Genomic DNA, 22,689 nt, shown 5'->3' on the forward strand with positions numbered 1-22,689 from the left:
AACTAATGCTAGACGAAGTATTTGTAGGAGTTATGGGTCCAACAAGTGGTCCATTAATTGGACTGTTAAAACGTTGCAAGTCATTTTGGCCTAGTTCAGTTCACAATGACTACAAGGCAGGAATTGGCGACTCACAAGTAGCTGCAGCAGTGCCCGACTTCCGAGCAGAAGTCACACGTTTCTCAGTTGCAGACTGCATAACCCTGTCATGACTACAGAGAACGACCTGAACTAGCCATTGTGTTTCTGGGTGCTGTGCCTCCCCATGGTGTTCATATTACCAAACCTGGTGCATTGCATCAAGCTCGCTTCATGGCCAAGCTGATATATGCATACAAAATATTCTTGTTTCGATATTCTAACTTCAAGCTTACCAACCATGAACAAAAAGGCTTGGCAGATCTCTGCATATTTGGCCTTCAGGTCTACCTGCAATTGCGGTTCTTGTTTTGGCTGCCAATCATTGCTCCAGCAAATGAGCTGCATCTGCTGAAAATACTGTTTTTCACTTCATTCACAAGCAGCAAGAAGTGCCCTAACAAAGCTCTGTGTCTGTCTCTGGTACTTTAGTGATGAGTTGATTACACTGTCATTCTTTAACAGAGATATTTATGTCATAGAGGAAAAACTTTATGCTTTCAGTGCTTCAGAAACCAGCATCTGAAGATCCACCAAAATGAATAACAGTTAATTTCACCCAGATCAATGAAATGCAGTTACATCCATCCATACATTTTCCAAACTGCTTATCCTACTGGGTCGTGGGGGGTCTGGAGCCTACCCCGGAAGCAATGGGCACGAGGCAGGGAACAACCCAGGATGGGGGGCCAATCCATCGCAGGGTACACTCACACACCATTCACTCACACATGCACACCTACGGGCAGTTTAGCAAGTCCAATTAGCCTCAGCATGTTTTTGGACTGTGGGGGGAAACCGGAGTACCCGGAGGAAACCCCACGATGACATGGGGAGCACATGCAAACTCCGCACACATGTGACCCAGGCGGAGACTCAACCCCGGGTCCCAGAGGTGTGAGGCAGCAGTGCTAACCACTGCACCACCATGCTGCCCCATGCAGTTACATGACTTTGTGAATTCAAAGAAGTTTTTCGACGTGTTGTCAGTTCCAGACTCATTTTGTTCAAAGTGCTCCTGAGACTTGGATAACCAACGACGACTATTTGAAGGCTGAGGAAACTGTATGGGTGCTGTGGGTGACAAATGACACTGCAGAGAGAGGCATGTCTATGATACAGGAGTACAGTGATTTACTGACAAATAGTGAAGAACAAACACAGTTTGTTTGCTGAGCATGGAAAGCTTTTCCCAGACAGTAACAAGATGTCTGTACTTCAGGGATTTTCTGCGTCTACGAGTAAACCATCAACCCTTTCATGAATGACAATTATAACGTCGATTACTTTAGTTAACACTAGCTACCTCAGATTTCTGAATAGAAATGTAGCCTGACATAATAAATTGCACAATGTAGCAATGACATTACGGAACAGTTGTTTGTTAGTGACTTTCGAATTTACCGCTTAATGCCAATCATAGCCTATTAATCGGGTTTTTGGGAAAAAAATGAATATTTCAGAATGCTTCAGCACACCCTAAATGTCAACTGAACTCAATAAATTTTTGCACATCTTTTTTTTTTTGAGTTGATTGACAGGGTTGAAAAAATGATCACCCTATTAAACACATTTTTTTTAATAGACCAAACAAGAGATTGGAGGAGCTGGGCCTTGGCTGCGGCAGCGTAGCTGTAAACATGTCCATCCCCACCCAAACCTCCTCCTCGTCCAGCATTCACCTCTACGCCCGAACACGCTTCATCCTCTTCTGAACAACCTCCTTCTTCTCCTACTGCTGCATGTTCAGAGTCTCCTCAGCCAGCAGTAACTGAGCCACCAATGACTTCTGTGACAGCAGTATCACAGAACAGTCAACGTTATTCAACCTCAGAGCTCATTACAGGTACGGTTGCAAATGGTTTGTTACAAAGTAATCCCATCCCATAATGCACAAGAGGTGGCTATATTGTTATTGTACAATAACCCTAAAAACAACAACAACAATAATAATAATAATGATGCTAGCAAAAACAGTAGTGTTCTAAAGTAGTACGTGTTAGATGTCCAATTTTGTTACGTGACGTGTAGAATAGTTATGGTTTTGGCTATTAAGACTGAAAACGTTCATACAATTTAAAGGTTTACTATGTGCATGTCATAATACTTGCATACCATGCACTTATTTCAACCTCTGTGCACTAAATTTAAAAAGTCAGCCAACATGAATGATCAGGCCAGAATTAAATAATTTCTTCATCAATAGACAGTAGTGTATGTTAAATGTCTGAATACACATCGCAGTCCTATACTTTCACAGACCTAAGTTAAATTCTAAAGCCCCCCAGGCCACCGGTATGTGTGTGTTTGTGCACATGAGCGTAAACAAACATTTACTGAAAAAAAAGTGTGTTTATCAAAATATCTAAGTCTTTATTCTGTCAAAGTTTAAAAAAAAAAAAATAAATAAATAAATAAAGACCAGCGGTTAAATCGGGCATATAGTCACTGTCTGGTCTCACTGCATAGTGGATGACTAAGTTAGGGTGCTTTTGGGTTTGGTCACACATCGCGATCACCAACCTAAAGTTGAACTCTAAAGCCCCCTGACGGTTGTCGGTTACCTTCCATATTGGAATGTTGAAGATATTTTTGATGAATGTTGCTAAATACTGCTCACTAGTTCCTACAGCTACTAAATCAATAAGAAACTGGGAGCATCTTATTTAAAATAAAACTAACAAACTACAACTAAATTGTTATATTCCTTAGATCATATTGGTTTAAAATTTATACTAAATTGTCATACAACCGTTTAAGTTATTGGACTTTATCCCTCCGATTAAACAATTGTAGTTAGATACTTCATCCAACGCCCCAGGCCTGCAGCGGGGCGTCCGGGCCCATGCCAGAGCCCCAGAGCTGTGGTGTTAGAGATTGACCTTTATTTAAATTTGAAATATATTATGTTATAATATTTACAAATAAGACAGATTGATAGTGGTAATGTGCTTTCTGACTGTTTGGGGGTGCTGGCTGTGTGCTTCTCACACCCAGGACCATCGGTTAAACGAGATGTTACAGTCACTCTGTAGACACCCCGCAGCCATTTTGTTTCATTGACGCTTCCTTCTCATAGGCTTATCGCTCACGGCTCCAAAAGCTCTTGCGCCGACGCCCTGTTCCCCAAGGCCACGGACATTAGCAGACCGACATGTCTAGACATGCAATATGCATAAATCCCCCTAAAAATAGGATGGCAGTGTTTTTACCGATATAAAATAGTGCATTTTGTTTAAAAAAATACCCCGTTAGCAAAACACAACTACTGCTTTTACCATTCAAAACTGCCAGACCCTCTTTCCTCTCTAGCTAGAAAAGCTTGATGCATCCGGTGACCCCGTAAAAATTATTGTTAAAAATTGTATTATGCCTTAAAACATATTTAAAATATCGCATTAATAAATCCATGTAATGTATTTTATTCTTTTAAAGACTACTGATTCCAATTTGGTGCCATATGCTTTTATCTTGTAGGCCGTAGGATAGCTCCATTTCTACCAGCTATAGGCCATGGTACGTCTGGGATATTTTGCTTAAATTCTTTATTAATTGTCGTTGGCTATATGCTTTATAACACATTTTATACTTATTTTACATGTTTACTTATTGTATACACACTTTAAAGTTCAGAAAACGACTTGCCTCAGCTGTTTTCAATAAAAGACAGTGGTGTGTGGGGATCGTGGCTCTACGCACAAGTGCGACATGGCGAGAGAGCGACAGTTATTTTAACAAGGATCGCCCGCGAAAAAGGGATATGTCCCCCTCCCGCTTATGACATCATAGACGGGGAGAGAATTAAGCTCCTCCCAATGTACCACCTAATATTTTTTAACCTTCCACTCATAAAATACTTTTTTAATGAAATCAGTTAATCATAAGTTGTTAGTACAGTTTGACTGAGTTAAAAAGTGACATAAAAAGTTAAGTGAAGTAAGACTACACAGAAAATGTGCCAGTGTTAAATTAACACTGTTTATATATTGGAGTGTTTATATGGGTCCACAGCATACGGTGTTACCTTTAACACTTTACAGTGTGCCTTGAGTGTGTTGTTTTTACAGCAGTTATCTTTATTAACTCTAATAGTGTTAAATTTACACCATAGGGTGTTAAGTCAATGAGTCTCCACCTCCACATATCTGCCCCATTTTAATCCTCTGGGGTCTAAGGGTAGGGGACACACTTTCACTGACTGGAGCATTTAACACTTTACAGAGTACAATGAGTGTTGTTGTATAGTTTTAAATTTATTAGCTATTTTAGTGTTCAGTTGACACCATAGATCAAGTGAGTTAAATGATGAAAAACCCAAAAATGGGGTGCAGGGCTCATACTGCACATAATGCAGTATACCATCTAATGTGCCCACATCATTCCCATATGTGGCATTGGGGGACTGCTTGCTTCAGGTTCATATAGTTTTTTATTATTGTCTTCCTACATTTATCCATACATTCCATTTTCATCTATCCATCCATATAATAGAATAAAACTGGATGCCGTGATACTTGTATTGTTATGTACCGTGTGCGGGATGAGTGAGCGGGAAGCGAGGAAATCAGGAACGGGCTCACGGAAATCAAAAAGACGGGGTGTATTGCAAGATGAACACCACACAGTAGGACAATGTTAATGACCGGACTGGGGAAACTAACTGGAACGCGGACTAAATACATTGGACTAAGGACGGCAACAGGAAACAGCGGGTGGGCACGGGGAGTCCACACGGGGTTAATGAGGGGGCGTGGCACACGGGAGGAGCGGACGATCGGGGCATGACATGTATGTATTTTTATTCAAAGATCAACAGCATGTAATACACAGATGTTTTCTGTACCAGACAAACAAAATAGCTACAATTAACAGTGCATGTATATGACATGATAATAAATATATATGATCTTGCTTAATTTATTAAAATGAGTTCTTGACACACCTCTGTGGAGAGCGATATCTGCAGGGGACTAAGGACATATAGGGAAGCTCTGTGCAATAAGGGTAATCTATTCACGCAGGCTGTGGTGACAGTCGCTAGGCAAATGATATAGGGGTGACGCAATAACTAGGAACATACAGAACAACATGTTGCACCAGATAAGACGAAATTGCCTGAAAGTGGAAAAGTATGGACAGGGGCGGGGGCTGCTTGTAGAATGCCCCCGGGTGATCTCTTCTCATCCACGGACCCGGTGGAGACGGCGAACTCCAACAATCTGGGGGCTCGGGATCCAGATAGAGGTCGGCATTCGGCAAATACCAGACGAGACCTGAATGGGCACGGAAGGCTGCAGGCGCCACTAACAAAAGGTAAGCAGAGCCTGTTATATCAAAATCTGCATATATGGCTATACTAAATAAAGTAGTCCGAAGTGTCCATCAGGGCCGTCAGTACATTGAGGCGGCGAATGAGGGTAGGTAAAAGAATATTAAGGCTGGGTTGGAGTCCCACTGTGGTGTCCTTGGTGTGGCAGCCCCACTATTCACTGACGAGCAAATAGAAGCACTGGGTTAGAGTCCCAGTGAGCTGGGTTAGAGTCCCGGGGAATTCAGGACCCTCGAATTCTACAGGTTACCGGGTGGGAGTCCCGGTAAAGGTTGGGTCAGAGGCCCAGGGGTCAGGGACCCCGGATTCTGAGGTTATTATTTTGGGTTAGAGGCCGAGGGGTCAGGGACCCCAGATTCTGAAGTTTATTATTTTGGGTTAGAGACCCAGGGGTCAGGGACCCCGGATTCTGAGGTAATTATTTTGGGTTAAAGGCCCAGGGGTCAGGGACCACGGATTCTGAAGTTTACTATTTTGGGTCAGAGGCCCAGGGGTCAGGGACCCCGGATTCTGAGATAAAGGTTGGGTCAGAGGCCCAGGGTCAGGGACCCCGGATTCTGAGGTAAAGGTTGAGTCAGAGGACGAGGGGTCAGGGACCTTGGATTCTGAAGTTTATTATTTTGGGTTAGAGGCCCAGGGGTCAGGGACCCTGGATTCTGAGGTAATTATTTTGGGTTAGAGGTCCGGGGACCGAGGGCGAAATTGGCCCTGTTTAGGCAGGGAACAGATCATTTACATCGTGAGGGTCAGAGCAGAGGAGAGGGCCAGCCGGAACCCGAGAAGGGGGAACCGAGAGAGGGAGACAGGCCCTCTGCCTATACGTGTAAAAAGGTCGCCCCTTCTGCCCCGCCTGCCCATATGTGCCCTATGATCACAGTTACGTCCGGGGCGATAAATGTACAAGGGGGGCATCCGGCTGGGGGGGAGACCTCGACTCCCTCAGACGCCGGATTAGGTGGGAGATCGGAGGCGGACTCGAACATAGATACAGAGTGTAGGGAACCCAAGGAGAGACAGGCAAGCAGGGAGGAGAAAAGGAAAAAGCAAAAAGCGGCGGGGGCGGAAGGCAGACAGGACCAGGTGGCGTTTGCAGCTCGAGTAAGGAGGGAGCAGTTAGAGGAACAAGGGGGAGTAGATTCGCCTGGTCAGCGGGCAGGGACCAACACAGGGAAACTAGAGGAGGGTAAAAAGGTGGAAATGTGGGGTCACGTTTCGGGGGTATGGAAGGACGACCCAGAGGACAGGGCTCGTAGGGCCCTCGCAGACCAGGTAGAGGAGCGGATGGCCGAAATAGAGGCAGCACTACAACGGGAAACCTCACTCTTAGAGGAAAGGGTGAGGGCTCAGGGCTTTGCCCTCGATGAAGAGGGAGAGAGCGAGGGGGAGTGTCATTACAAGGTCTCAAGGCCCCCAAAGCATCAACTACCTCTGCTAAGAGGGACGGGCCAGACGCAGGATAAATATAGACCTTTCCCGATAGGAGACGTGCAGGCACTGGCTGATAAAATGCCGCCCCCAGCAGAAGGAGGGGGACCGTGGATGGATAAGCTAGACCAGCTCACTCAGGGGACGATGTTGGCACTGGGAGATTTCTGGGCAGAGGCAGCCAGATGTCTGACTAAACACTCTTTGCTGGAGGTGGAAGAGAGGGCAGGAACACTGACGCATCCTGATGACGTTAGCTTGACAGCCGTAGTACTGCGCATTGGGAACGCCATGAGAGAAATGTTTCCTCCTCCAACTGGAGCAGGCGTCCCAAAGCTGGCGTGGGATAAAACCCTGCACCCTAGGGAATACCTGGATAAGTGTAAGGAGGATTGGACGGCAAACCGGGTGTCACCCCGGACAGGAGGGGGTGCACCGAGAATGGAGGGGGTTCCAGAGGGGGTGTGGGCTGCGATCCTGGACAACCCAGACTTACCAGGTGCGGACTCCCACATGTGGGATAGGCATGTGATACACCACCTACAGAGGGCCAAGGACGAGGCAGGGAAGGAGGAGAGTGACCTTAAAGAGCTCCAAACCCATTTGCTGAAGTTGCAGGTGGGGGAGGCTAGACAGAGGGCCAACGAGAATAAAAAGAGGGGGGCTGGGAAGCAGATGGACGATCTGTTTTAATATGAAACTAATATATATATTAGTTTTATATTAAAATGTATAACAGTCCTATATAACAAAAATCAGTGGAATAATGTGTACATTAACTATGGTTACATAACGTAAACCGGTTTATTTTAAAATGTCAACTACAAAAAGAAGATTCCATTTGACATTTTTTTCACTTTTAAGCAATTTATACGACATGTAAGTGCTTTTCTGTTTACATTAGGCTGTTGTACAGCATTTTAAGTCAATAATTGTACGGCAAGCCGGAAATGAGAATTGCTGCAATATTCAATATTCATGAACTGTGGTGTGGCCACCAATATCTGTGACTATATAAAACGCTGTGAGCTCATACTTTCATTTTTACAATTGTCTGTAGAACTGAAGCTTTCGAAGGTCATTTGGAAAAGGTGAGTTTGTTTAATGAAAAAGGCAAATATACCGTACAAACCGTAGGCTAGTAATCCTAATAACTCGTTCAGTTTGTCCGTCTGTGGAAATATTTTAATATATTTTTAACTGTTAGTTACTCTTGTTCTCGAATCATGTTATTCCCAGGAGACTCATGCAGATGTACAGAAGATGTCAATTTCTGTATTAATATATAAGAACTTATTCTAGTAATTATATAACTGGTAAATCACAAATGTATTCATATTTTACCGTTTATCACTGTTGTCTGTGTGACTAAAATGCTTTTGAACTTCTTTCACTTTCACAATCGTCTATAAGAACTGAAAAAAGTGATTTTGTCTGACAAATACAGTGTTTTCCCTAGGTTTACAGCTTGGGGGGGGGGGCAAACGGACATGGGTTCATATGTTTTTTTTAATGACAGCAGTCAATATAACAACTGAACTAAACATCAGAACATTTCTTTTTATGACAGTTACCCACAAAGTGTGCAGCTTTTGTCACTGCAGTGCATCTTCCTGGGCTTCTGGAAGAACATTTCTAGAGCCTCTTGATATGAGAAGTCAGAGACGTCTGGCTATACTTTATCTTCAGAACTTAACAAACACGTATGTGCCAAACCGTAGTGATGGACAAAATGACGCTTTCGGACCATTTTGCTATTTTTTTCTGTCAACACTAGATGGAGCTCTCTATTCAAAAAGGGGCTCAAAGTATCCCGAAAATGAAACAAAAGCGCCAGGTGTACCAAATAGCATTTCGCATTTCACAAGTCTGAGATAGAAGATGAGCAGGTCATTTTAGCCATCGGAATGCTGCAGCCTCCCTTCCTCCTATCCTTTCTTAATTCTCTGTGGATTATTACCAGAGTTGGGTAATTCAGGTCCAGAGAGTGTGCTCATCTGTGTGTGACAATGCATAGGCCTGTTCTATAGGAAAGGTAACCTTAAATGACTTCTGTTGTGATCTGGCACTGTATAGAAAATAAAATAAAATTAACTTGACCTTCAAGGGAGGCGGGAGGTGCCTTTGGGGGGACAGGGCGCCCCCTAATATAATGGTAGGGGAAACACTGAAATATCTATAAAATATATCTCAGTAGCGTGCAAAAAAACTCCATAAATAGTTAATTTACTGGGTTTGTGAAAAGTCCTAGTCAACAATGTGTATTGAAACACCTTAGGCTAGAATGAACAGTAACCGACCTTCTCAGGGGATCTTCCTAGGGAACTCATAAATGTGAAGTAAGATTTCAGCAGCTGTATCAATATTATAATTTAGGCTCAATTCTAGAAATTCTTTAACTATTAAATATCCACTGTACCTATTGTTAGGTTTGGGGATTGGACGGGCGAGCAGGAAGCGGGGAAAGACCAGGCAGGCAGGCAGGCAGGATCTTCGGGAAAACGTGGGTTTATTTGGGAACGGGAGAGCCAGGGCAGACGGCGACAAACTGACATCAACTAACATCAACTAACATCAACTAACATTAATGACAAGTCTGGGGAAGATGGACTCAGACGCGGACTAAATACACAAGACAAGCCGAAAATAACAGGAAACAGCTGGGCATGATCGGGGAAGCACACGTGGATGATCAGGGGGCATGGCACACACGGGGATCGGACGAGCTGGGCGTGACACTTATATTGTTCCTTTGTAAAAAGAAAGAAAAAAGAGTTCATTTTAATATACCAGATACAAAAACAGGAGAATCCACTTGTCAAGTGTTTTACTTTAAGGCAGTTTATAAGATAATGTGTATATGCCTTCATGTTCATAACACAGCGTTTTAAGTCAACGACTGTATGACAACTCTAAAATTAGATTTGTTGCAATATTTGCTGTGGTGTGGCCACAGTAATCTGTTTGATTAAAAAATTCTGATGTAAAAAAAACCTATCAACTCCTAAATTCACTTTCACAATTGTCTGTAAAGATGCAGGTTTTGTGGGCCATTTGGAAAAAGTGAGTTTGTTCACAAAGATATACAGACACGGAGTGGGACTAATTTTCAGCCCAGAATTTTTATGCCAAAGACCAGGGCCCACTTTCTTGATATCGGTGACTCTTAGCATCTTACAAAGACTCTAAAGAGCGCAAGGATGAAATCTAACGAAGATTGTAGTCATGTATCAGACAAAGTAATGTTACCATATAGACCAGTCATTTTTTAATTAAGTGATGTTTGGTTATGAAACTGTACCCTTAATGATTTCAGTCTTATTTTAAATGAGCAATATGAGTCAATAACAGTGATAAGAGACAGCTAAGAGAGACTCAGACCATCTTCACGGAAGATATACTTAATTAAAAATGTTTCGGGAAACACATATATGACAAACCTGTAGATTTCACCCATCAACCACCGAGCAAAGCTGTGAGTAAAATGTCCCCCTCAACAAGACATCACTCACCGCAGTCAGAGCAAACACTGATAAGACACCCAAGGAGGGCCTTAGCCTGAGTCTCATGATACGCTCCTTGAAAGGAGTGACGTCAGACACCATAGGGAAGAGCCGTTAGCAATAGCAACACCCTGAGTATGGCAGCATTCAGAATGACCAGACCAACAGCAGGTATCCGCACGTGCAGAGATCTGGCCACTTCCTGGTCTGCATACTTCAGAGTGCCACCACTGAAATGTGGACTTTACGACGCTTCCCCGACAGTAGAGAAAGATGGACATCTTGCCAGAGAGACAACCCAGATAGCGAAATGATTCGGTGCCGGATCCAGCAGGAGGATCTGGAACAGATCCGCATAACTGGCCTGGATCGGAGTCCACTTGCACAGCAGGACGGATCCAAAACAGTTAAAGATCACTGGATCCAGGCCAGACTCTACCCATATTTGCCAGTATCATAGTTCACCCAGCCTTACAAATAACATGTTAAATATAAGGAAATTTAATAATTACCTTCTGGTCTTACGTAATGTTTGTTGTATGTATTAAATAAAACTTACATTAATCAAATCAAGCCTATTTTTTAAGGTCGTGGAATCTTACATTATATAAATATATTAATTAATAATTATTTGTGATTTCTAATTAATATTTATTTCATCCTCTCCACCTATCTACCTACCTACACTAAAAATATATTGTTGGATGTAAGTACACAAAGTTAAATTATCTAAGAACGGATGTACATTTTGAGTTCACAGTTCAATTTTATGTTATATAAACTGAACAAATTTTAGAAGACTGGGATTAATTATTTTAAATGAATTCAATAGCACTCATGTTCAGTCTACTTAAATCTAATTTGTATGTGGGGTTGCAATTTATCTATGAATTTTAATTATCTAGTACTGAATCATTTTGCTATCTGAGAAGACGTTCTACATACCTACCCGGATGGGCCGCCTCAAATTGGGACCCAAGTACTGCCATGCAGCAGGTGACGCCCCAGCACCACACCAGCCCCAATCCCCAACAGGCCTGACACTATTAGCTCTCCGAAGGTTTCGACTCGCCCGGGGATGAGGCTCACGAGGGCTTTGCTCCCCCATCCACTTTATGATGCATGCAGCCTAACTGTGGGCGGCTGCAGCGGAGCTACTCCTGTGGAGAGCAGAAGGGAGTCGTGTCTGTTTAGACTGAGCTGCTGTGAAGTGCTTTATGATGACTGGAGTGCCAGTCCCACCACCAACCTCAGAAAATTTTTCCCTGCAAGTTGAAGATCCACTCGCAGGTCCGGATGCAGGTTAACGTCAAACCCAGGACAGTAGCTACTGTACTATAATACACACCCAGTACTCTACAGCAAATAATAATGTAAATATAAAATCATAACAGTTTATAATAAAAAGTGATACATCCATTAACATCCTGCTACATCCTCATTTAGTCGTCTTTCGATTGGTGTATATAATTTACTATGAACCTTGGACGTAAATGCAATCAGTCGTTACTCGATCAGACATAAGGCGACAGATACCTGTCTTTTTTAATACATTTATATTTATGAAGTAGTATTATGACTTGTTCACGTTTAGTCTTTTTGTGAAAAGTTCAGCTGAATGATGGTGTATGAGGCCTGTGAGTTTAGAAATGTAAGTTTACGATTTTCTCAAACCATTGGGGTTGGTAGTAATATATTGTAAGTAGCCCAAAGAAAGAACATGTTGCTGTAAATAAAATAAAAAATATCATTCAACTAATATGTGCCAGAAAGCTTGGCAAAATTCACCTGAAGAAGTAACAGAAGCAGACTGGTCCTCACCATACCGGCCAGGGGTGCCTTGGGGGGGTGGATTTCCAAGTTCCCCTGACTGACAGGGGCCCTGAAAATCTTCAAACATAATTGGATTGGTCTGTGTTGAGCAGCTGAAATTATATGCTTTCTCTAGCAGCACCCCTGGTACTACCACTTCTTGAAAATTTGTACATTGGTAGAACTGGGGGGTGGCATGGTGGTGCAGTGGTTAGCACTGTTGCCTCACACCTCTGAGATCTGGGTTCGAGTCTCCGCCTGGATCACATGTGTGTGGAGTTTGCATGTTCTCCCCATGTCGTCGTGGGGTTTCCTCTGGGTACTCCGGTTTCCCCCCACAGTCCAAAGACATGCTAAGGCTAATTGGAGTTCCTAAATTGTGTGAGTGTGCCCTGTGATGGGCTGGCCCCCCATCCTGGGTTGTTCCCTGCCTTGTGCCCTTTACTTCCGGGATAGGCTCCAGACCCCCCCCCCCCCCCCCCCCCCCCCGCGACCCAGTAGGATAAGCGGTTTGGAAAATGGATGGATGGTAGAAATGGTCAATGTCAATGGATAATGCGGCTGTGTGTGACTCACCAGTTAGGACTCTGTGCCTGTAATTGGCCGGTTGCCGATCCTGTGATGGGTTAAGTGTTTTTCCGCACTGGAGCCTTAAGCAATAGTCTTAACCCTAGTTTCACCAAGGAGTGGCTGATCATGCTTTCTAAACTGTGTCACTTTGGATTAAACCATCTGGTAAAGAAATGTCATTTATAATTTGTTGTTAAATGTAATTTGCGTTTAAATGGATGAGGAAAATACAATGCATTCATTGAACAGGTCTGGAAGTTGGTGTTTGGAAAATGGGAGTCGGCAGCAGTACTGAACTTGTGGTGGAACAGGAGAGGAGACCAGAGCTCCTTAACGAACCATGGAGGAATGTTGAGTGTAACTCTAGGTATGAAGCCCGTTTTTGTTCAATATAATCAACTGATTTGTTTTTTTACTTGTATCACATAATTTTATGCATGAGTCTGACTTGTTTGTGTGAACGCTGGCGCGAACTGACTGCCACTGCTCGCCGGTAAATTCTAACCTTTGATTTCTAATTCAAACTCTGGTAATTTGTTTTATGTGCATTTGGTCTCGACTGGAAGAGTTATTTTTCTGCTTTTACTGATCTTACTTTTTTGCAAGACCGATGTTTTAGCCCTCCTGTTCTGTTTGGGCTATTGAGTCTTCCCTAGATCTAGATCTACCCACTGGACATTTAAGTTGCCCGAGTCCTCGCCCACAATGTGGATCAGTTGCATTTTTGCTTGGTTTGTGTTTATCTGGACTCCACTGTCGCTTGTTTTCCAAGCTGCGACGGGTCTGCTCCAGTATTCAGCGGCTGAGCTCCTCCAACTGCGTTTCCACCTGTCTGAGCATTCGCTGACTATACTGCAGCTTTATCCGGACATCGCTTTCTGCTCTCGCCGGAAATACATTCACTGTGGATCCCGCAGGGGTTTCCAGACTGACACCTCGAAAACAATAAACTCCATGTGATCCAGCTCCCGTCGTCCTCCACATAACTCCAGCAGGACTGTCGACCACAGTGTGCTAGCAAGCCAAGCTCGGTCGACTGACACTTCTACTCTACGTGAAACTTCAACTGTCAACTTCGGTCTGTTAAACATCCACTCACTTAAGAGCAAGGGACATCTCATCCAGTAGCTCTTGATCGACACTCAGTTGTGTCTAACTGAAACATGCCAACTGCCTGATGACTTTTCTCAGCTTAATGAATCTACTCCTGTGGGGTTTGCTTACATCTCTGAACCCCGTGGCTCCGGCCGTGGAGGAGGTCTCACGATAATTTAGCATGAGAAATGGAGAGTCTCGCCGGTGTCTGTTCAGGCATTCGGCTCTTTTGAATCCACTGTATGCCAAGTGTCTGGAACTACTCCTACCATCACTGCAACTGTTTACCGTCCCCTAAATCAAATGCTGACTTTTTAAATGACTTTGCTATTTTTATAACTCACTTATCTACATTATCATCAAATATAATAATAAAATAGTTGTTGGGGGATTTTAATATACACATGGACAATAATAATAATCCTTTTACAAGATTCAATTCATCCATTCAATTTTATTTATATAGTGCTTTTAACAACAGTCATTGTCACGAAGCACTTAACTTAGTACTACATTTAACCGGCCAGAACCCCACCAAGCAAACCTGAGACGACAGTGGCAAGGAAAAACTCCCTCTAGCAGGAAGAAACCTTGAGAGGAACCTAGGCTCAGAAGGAGACCCCATCCTCCTCTGGGCCACCGGGGAACATGGAACTGCATTTATACTGAGATTCATTAGAGTTCATATAGTTATGAAGTCCCAGTTGGTTTCATGTTGTTCTCTCCAGGAGTCCAGGTGCGGGATCACATGGTGTAGAGTCGGCTCGGTATCAGCTCAGAAAAAGAGAAGATGGAGAAGAGTTATTGCCCTACACCTAACCTAACCTCCGGCAGGACTAGAGTAACTATGGCAGCCTGGCTAAAAGAGAGACCTGGAAGGAAGCACAGACATGAGGGTTTCCAGGGGTTTTGGCGTCAAGCCAACCCGCCGTCCACAGCTTAAGTGATCGGCGAGAGTGGCAGGACGACAGCACCAATCCCCCCTTTCACCTTTAATATCAAATGACTATGAATCTCCAGATTTCCCTTCACCTTAGAAAAGGGGATTTAACTATTCAAAAGACTGGCTAAAGAGGTACGTCTTAAGCCTTGACTTAAATGCAGAGATTGTGTCTGAGTTCCGAACACTAATAGGAAGTTTATTCCATAGCTGTGGTGCTTTATGAGCAAATGCTCTTCCCCCAAAAGTAAAGTTCTTTATTCTGGGTATGGATAGAAGACCTGCATCTTGTGATCTAAGCGTACGATTCAGAATGTAGTTGCAAATGAGGTCACTCACATACAGCAGTGCAAGACCATTTAAAGCTAGGTTAAGAGCAGTATTTTGTAATTAACACGAAATCTAACTGGCAGCCAGTGCAGTGAAGATAAATTTGGGGTAATATGATCACATTTTTTAGTTTTGGTGAGGACTCTGGTTGCTGCATTCTGGACTAGCTGGAGTTTATTTAATGACCTCTTTGGACAGCCGGAGAATAAGACATTAAAGTAATCGAGCCTGGAGGTAATAAACACATGAACCAATTTCTCTGCACCTTGAAAGGAGAGCGTGTTTCTTAACTTGGCAATATTACGCAGGTGAAAGTAGGCGGTACGGCTAATGTTAGAAGCATGTACATCGAACAAAAGATCAGAGTCTAGAATAACACCAAGGTTTTTAACAACAGTACTTGGTGTAATAGGTAGTCCATCCAGATTGACTGTGATGTCCGATAGTTTACTTCTGGTGGCTTTAGTGCCAGTAAGAAGAACCTCAGTCTTGTCTAAGTTCAGCTGGAGGAAGTTGTCTGAGATCCACTTTTTGATATGCATTAAACATTCTTCCATTCTCTGAAGTTGCTGTCTATCTTCTGGTTTGGCTGATATATATAATTGTATATCATCTGCAAAGCAATGAAAGCTAATTCCATGCTTACGAATAACTAAGCCTAAGGGTAACATATAGTGAAAATAGTAGGGGAGTTAGAACTGAACCTTGTGACACTCCGTATCTGACCATGACATGTTCTGAGGAATCACTATTTAGATTCACATACTGATAGCGATCTGACAGGTAAGATTTAAACCAAGAGAGTGTCACTCCCATGTTCAAGCCTATGTAGGAGAATGGCATGGATTTACTTTTTTCTAGCATTAACTCCCTTATGGACATTCCCAATATATCCACCCCAGAAGAGTTAGTTTCCTATTATAACTCTGGGCTTCACGACATTCTTAACTCTGTTGCCCCATTAAAAACCAGATCTATCTCTTTTTGTATTTCTGCTCCCTGGTTTACATCTGAACTTCGGCTTTTGAAAGCCAAAGGTCGCCAACTAGAGAGGCTTTACAGAAAGACTGGACTCACTGTTCACAAAGAGATGTTCAAAGACCATATATCATACTACAGGGATTCAAATGCTTAAACCAAATCCAATTATTATTCCCATATAATTTCATCCGATAAGGGTAATACTAAGGCATTGTTTTCGATACTCAACAATATTATCCAACCCCCAGATTTTCTACCATCCCATCTTTATTCAGCTAATCGCTGTAATTCCCTTATGTCCTTCTTTAATGAAAAAATACAGAGGATCCATTGGATCAACCTCATTTGAACTCATTTGAGCTCCACTCCCCTACTCTGACATTTTCATCCTTTCAGCTTCCCACCCTTTCAGAAATTTCAGATATTCTCTGTAAGTCCAAGTCACCCACCTGTCAGTTAGACCCTCTGCCCTCAGATTTGGTTAAGGCCTGTCTCCCTTCTCTGGTTCCCCTCATTTCGTCTCTCATTTACTCTTCTCTCACCACTGGGACTGTTCCTCCATCGTTCAAAACTTCTGTCATAACTCCAATACTGACGACCTGGTGCTGAGCCTACTGACTTCAGTAACTTCCGTCCAATTTCTAACTTACCTTTTATCTCTAAAATTCTTGAAAAAACAGTAGCTATTCAACTTCATTCCCACTTACCTCACAATAATTTGTATGAACAGTTCCAGTCTGGTTTTCGCCGTCTTCATAGCACAGAAATCACACTTATAAAAATCACTAACGACCTACTTATGGCTGCTGACTCTGGTTTACTAACTATTCTCATTCTTCTTGACCTGAGTGCAGCCTTTGATACTATTTGTCACAACACCCTTGTAAATAGATTATCTTCCACTGGTATCAGAAACACTCCATTACACTGGATCAAATCTTATCTCTCTGGCCGCACTCAGTTCATTCAGCTCAAATCTTTCACATCTCAGCCCTCCACTGTCACTTCAGGTGTGCCCCAGGGCTCTGTCCTGAGGCCCCTTCTCTTCATTATCTACCTCCTTCCCCTAGGCAAAATCTTTCACATCTCAGCCCTCCACTGTCACTTCAGGTGTGCCCCAGGGCTCTGTCCTGAGGCCCCTCCTCTTCATTATCTACCTCCTTCCTCTAGGCAAAATCTTTCACATCTCAGCCCTCCACTGTCACTTCAGGTGTGCCCCAGGGCTCTGTCCTGAGGCCCCTCCTCTTCATTATCTACCTCCTTCCTCTAGGCAAAATCTTTCACAAGTACAATATCAATTTCCACTGTTATGCAGATGACACCCAGCTCTACTTCAGTAGCAAACCCAACTCTTCCATTTTACCTTCCTCCCTCATTGATTGTTTAGCAGAAATTAAGTCCTGGTTCTCTTTAAACTTTCTCAAATTAAACAAATTGGGTGTCATCCTCTACAGTACCTTACCCTTCCAGTCTCACATCAATAACATCACTCATATTTCCTTCATATTTCCACCTACGTAATATTAATCATCTACGTCCTTCCCTTACTCCACATACCACTGCTATTCTTGTTAACAGTCTTGTTACTACTCACTTAGATTACTGCAACTCTCTCCTCTTTGGTCTCTCTAAGAAATCCCTTTATAAGCTTCAATTGGTTCAGCTGCCCGTATTATCACCCGAACCTCCTCCATCCACCTCATCACTCCCGTTCTGCAGCAGCTTCACTGGCTGCCAGTTGAGTTCCGTATTAACTTTAAGATCTTGCTGTTAACATTTAAGGCCATCCACAACCTTGCTCCTCCATATCTGTCTGACCTCCTACAAATTGCCACTCCCCCTCGCACCCTCAGATCCTCATCCTCCATCCATTTCACTGTCCTCCTCGCCCGTCTTCCCACCATGGGGAGCAGAGCTTTCAGTCGCTCAGCTCCTCGGCTCTGGAACTCATTACCATCAGAGCTCAGAAACACTGACTCACTTCCACTCTTCAAATCGAAACTTAAAACCCATCTGTTCAAGCTGGCTTTCTCTCTCTGCTTTGTCTAATTTAACCTATATTTTATATTCTTGTATTTTTTTGTATTTTATGGTTTTATGATTTATATTGTTTTTTGCATTCACTGTACAGTGTCCTTGAGTGTCCAGGAAGGCGCTTATAAATAAAATGTATTATTATTATTATTATTATTATTATTATTATTATTATATACCTGTATTTTTAAAATATTCATGAGTAATATACTGTAAACCTTCTGCTATCAAACACACCCAGACACACATACAGCCTGCATATGGTGGTGTGTGGCACTGCAGGTTAGGTCTCTGCACCCATGATAAAACGTTCACTAGTTGTAATCCCATGGCTGGTAGTGATTTCACCAGTGGGCCCATGAGTATGGCTATTATTGTAGCAAAATTATTTGCAAATGCGTGTGGAGAGTACATTTGTGTGTGTAATGAGATTTGTAAATGTGCAAAAAAATCTTAATGAGATTTAAAGTTTTAGTTCTGGAAGCATATTACATTATTCTTGGAAAAAAAGATCTGTTTTTCCAAAATAAGGACATAAGAACCCTGTTTTTATAAGTAAAATTTTCAGTTTTTCTGAAATAATGAGATAACCATCCTGTTTTTCTGAGTAATATTTTCTGTTTTGAAACCAATCACTTGAAACAGTACGGCATACTTCATGGACATAAGCTGATGCATCAAAAAAGCATTCAGGTTTATGATTCCACATGCCATAAAAAGTTTGGACCTATATTCTAATACAAACATCTCTGAAGATGATTCCAGCACCAGAGTTGCGTTCCATGAGGATCCAGTAGGCTTATTTTCAGGAATTGTCTTGAGTCACAACAAAGCCGGCCTGAATGCATTTTATATTTCCATGCAGCATGTCATATTGTTTCAAATGATCCAGGATAAACACTCCATGGTTTAAATAAATAATCAAGCAAGTATTATTCGTTATGGCTTATTGGTGTTAACCTACAAATGCCACTTGGAATGTTGTATAAAAGCAATATCATACTCAAAGTTGTGTGTTAGTACTACATTATATGACGGCTGTGATTATCTTCAGCACTCGGCTGCATGACCGAATCACAGCGATGATATATTGGAGTACAACCACATTCCTTCTCATATGTTATTGCTTAATGGTTTTTAGATACACCTGTAAAGCGGAATGATACATCTTCTGTGAAATGTCCAAGTGTGGTTATACTCTAACAGCACTCATAAAAACATTTTGTCAAATCAGATTTCTTGGTCGAAACTAACTGTTGTATATTAGATATAGGAAGGACTATTTGTGTTTCTTATAAATTTTGACTAATTCCCATTTCCATTCCTATAGCACAAGAAAGGACCTTGTGAAATACATACAGGATTACAAGCCCCTTATTGATTCAGTGCCTCAGGCTCGGATTCTTCTCATTGGTCAGATTACAGCTGGAAAATCAAGCTTCTTCAACTCCATCAACTCTATCTTCCGTGGCAACATAACAAGCCAAGCTGACGTAGGATTTGTAGGAACAAGCCTGACCTTGAAGGTAATGTGATTATGCGAGTCTTCATTTCACATGAAAGACTAGCTTATACAGCTGTCCACCATTCTGGTCAGTGTTTGTTCCACATCTGCTATGTTTATTTGCAGTTTGTTACTCGTTGCTCTTTGTTGCCCTCATTTAGGACAGTACTGAATCCATCCATCCATCCATTTTCCAAACCGCTTATCCTATTGGGTCGCGGGGGGTCCGGAGCCTATCCCGGAATCAATGGGCACGAGGCAGGGAACAACCCAGGATGGGGGGCCAGCCCATCGCAGGGCACACTCACACACCATTCACTCACACATGCACACCTACGGGCAATTCAGCAACTCCAATTAGCCTCAGCATGTTTTTGGACTGTGGGGGGAAACCGGAGTACCCGGAGGAAACCCCACGACGACACGGGGAGAACATGCAAACTCCGCACACATGTGACCCAGGCGGAGACTCGAACCCGGGTCCCAGAGGTGTGAGGCGACAGTGCTAACCACTGCACCACCATGCCGCCCCCAGTACTGAATCCCTTGTATGAAATTTAGTTTGAGCCCATTGTCACAAAAATTTTACCCAGAGACATAGTTCTGAAGTGATGGGAAATTATTTCTTCTTGCAAAAGGGAAGCAGAGTGATACACAAGAGATGATCACAGACAGCTTCAATGAAAAGGAGGTGCAATGTTCTAATTTATACATTGGGACAAGCTATATATAAATGGTCTACTCTCCATAAGTATTCCAGTCATTCTTTCTTTTCTTTGCTAAGTTCAATTCCTTGTGTTGTACACCAGGGCAAAAGACTTGGGGAGCAGGTGGGGAGGGGCAAAGAAAAGGTGGTTGACTAATAGAAATGGAACTGGCAAACAGGATCACAGGGGAAGAAACGGGGAGGTGTGGATATGGACAACAGGCAAACAACGTTAATGATGGAACTGGGGACCACAAGACTGGGAAGCACTTAAATACTGAGTTAATGAGGGCCCAGACAAGAGGCAGTTGGGAATTGCTAACCTGAGGGCAAGAACAAGAGGTGAAAAACGTGCACCAGTTGTGGTTTGTTAGAGCAGTGGCAGGGAGGAAACTGGAGGATCAGGCAGACATCATGGGCAGGGAAGGACTGTACCCCACCCCTCCCCAGAATCGGGATGGGACAGGACAAACACTGACAGGGGCACAGACCAGGTAGGGACCAGGCCAGGAATGGACTGAAAATGACCAAGGAGACCCAGGAAAGAGATGGGGGCAAATAAAACAGGTCACACCTGGACAGGACAGATTTTACTACACTTTAGAGGCGCGGAACCCATGGACAAAACAGGACTGGACAGGAACACACCACCCTAGGGCTTTGACCGTGGAGTCTACAACCAGGATAGACATACAAAGTCCCCAGATACAAGGACAAGATCAGGGACACAGGACCAGACACCATTAGGAACACAGAGCAGACAAAAAGGACCACAAGGGACACAGATTAGGGAAGAGCACGGTTGGGAAGGGGCAACAGGGCAAAAGCAGGGCAGAGCAGAAGGGAACAGGGCTTGGCAGGGGATCATCCAGACCCTGTGATGTGGGGGGCAGACTAAAGGACGCAGAGCCTCCTGGGGTTGGAGAACTTGTGGGACCAGGTGGCACTGAGGGGTCAGAGTGGCTAGGTGGCACCAAGAAGACAGCAGGGCCAGGGTCAGATGGTGCTGCAGAGACAGTGGAACCAGACCAGGGGGGCACTTAGGAGACAGGATAGGAACAGGAGGATAAGGGACCTGCAGGGTGAGAGATGGAGGGACAGGAGGGCATTGAGGAGCTTGAAGGGCATGACGACTGGGACAGCTGAAGATGAGCAGGACATGCTGGAGGGAACCTGGAGGCCTAGACACAGGCAGAACGGATCCAGGACGTCCAGATATGGGCAGAACAGAACAGCTCTCACTGGCCTGGCAGCTGAGAGTGAAGCTATATCCAACAGGACACCATGCAGTGAGCGGGGTAGAACCAGGCCTTCCAGAAATGGGCAAGGCAGATGACCTGGCATGTTGGGAGCATGGGCAAAGTGGCGCCCTTGGAGCCGGGAGCAGCAGAAAGCTCATCTGTGGTGGCCACTGCGGGTGCAAGGTGGGCAGCCCTCTCGGGGCTGGAAGCCTTGGGCCAGGTGCTAACAGAGTGGGCAGGCCTCTCCTGGGCTGGGGGCTAGTGGAGCGACAAAGGCCTCTCCTGCATCTAGTGCAGTAGCAACTTCTCCTGGCCCAGGCATGGTGCAGGCCTCTCCTGGGTTGGGAGCTTAGGGTGCTCCCCAGTAAGGATCATTACATGTACATCTGTATATTCTATTTATTGTTATTTATTGCCACTCAACTCCTTATTCTTCTATACCACGGCATTTTTGCACAGCATTTTTGCACAAATAACCCTCGCTGCTACCATACAGTAACTCAAATACTGTATCCAGACTGATACCACCATTAATTCGGCGCTTATGATGTTGCTCGGTCTTTGTCCTACTCTGTGTTGCATCATTGTCCTGGAGGAACGGTAACTCATTTCTCTATATACTGTGTGTATGGTTGAAATGACAATAAAACCTACTTGACTTGACTACTTGACTTGATCCGCAAGGAGGCCAAGCCAGGTACAAAGCAGCAGCGTGTCCAAGCAATAGAGTTATTATGGGAGAGGAGAGTGACCCAAGATATGTGTAACAGACTAATTACAGGCCTAAACAAAGTAATAAGATTGATTGTGGAGAATAAAGGTGGACAGAGTGGAAAATGACACATTCCTTAGTGTGTTCTGTCTGGCTAACAGTCTGAAAGGCTGCTGATGGCTGCATATTCACGGGGTGGGGGTGGGGGGCAGTCACAATGACGTGTGAATGTGTCATTACAGTTTTTTACGATTGTTTACACACAATTTTGAAAAGCAGGTTCTTTTTGTCAAAACCTAATCACAATTATCCAAACACCACACTCAATTTGCAGAATTCCTAGATTGTTTGCAAAATGACACACTTCAG

At 43.6% G+C, this 22,689-nt stretch overlaps 1 protein-coding gene across 15 annotated transcripts in view; it reads left to right on the top strand.

Annotated features, from left to right (window-relative positions):
* The first annotated feature begins 1,770 nt into the window (after nucleotides 1-1,770).
* The window catches only part of LOC125721546 (interferon-induced protein 44-like), a 183,762-nt gene continuing 162,843 nt past the window's right edge, over nucleotides 1,771-22,689 (top strand). For 12 of the 15 annotated variants that reach the window (XM_048997503.1, XM_048997504.1, XM_048997496.1 and 9 more), the window contains exons 1-2: nucleotides 13,027-13,144; nucleotides 19,488-19,683. In XM_048997503.1, coding sequence (XP_048853460.1) covers nucleotides 13,050-13,144; nucleotides 19,488-19,683 — 291 coding nt within the window. In that variant the 5' untranslated portion in view covers nucleotides 13,027-13,049. Of the gene's footprint in view, nucleotides 1,985-5,315; nucleotides 5,452-7,952; nucleotides 7,984-13,026; nucleotides 13,145-19,487; nucleotides 19,684-22,689 lie in introns of those variants that run through there. The other 3 variants (XM_048997505.1, XM_048997500.1, XM_048997498.1) reach the window with 3 other exon arrangements.

This window comes from Brienomyrus brachyistius, unplaced genomic scaffold (assembly GCF_023856365.1).
Source record: "Brienomyrus brachyistius isolate T26 unplaced genomic scaffold, BBRACH_0.4 scaffold34, whole genome shotgun sequence".
In the NCBI taxonomy this organism is placed as follows: Eukaryota; Metazoa; Chordata; class Actinopteri; order Osteoglossiformes; family Mormyridae; genus Brienomyrus; species Brienomyrus brachyistius.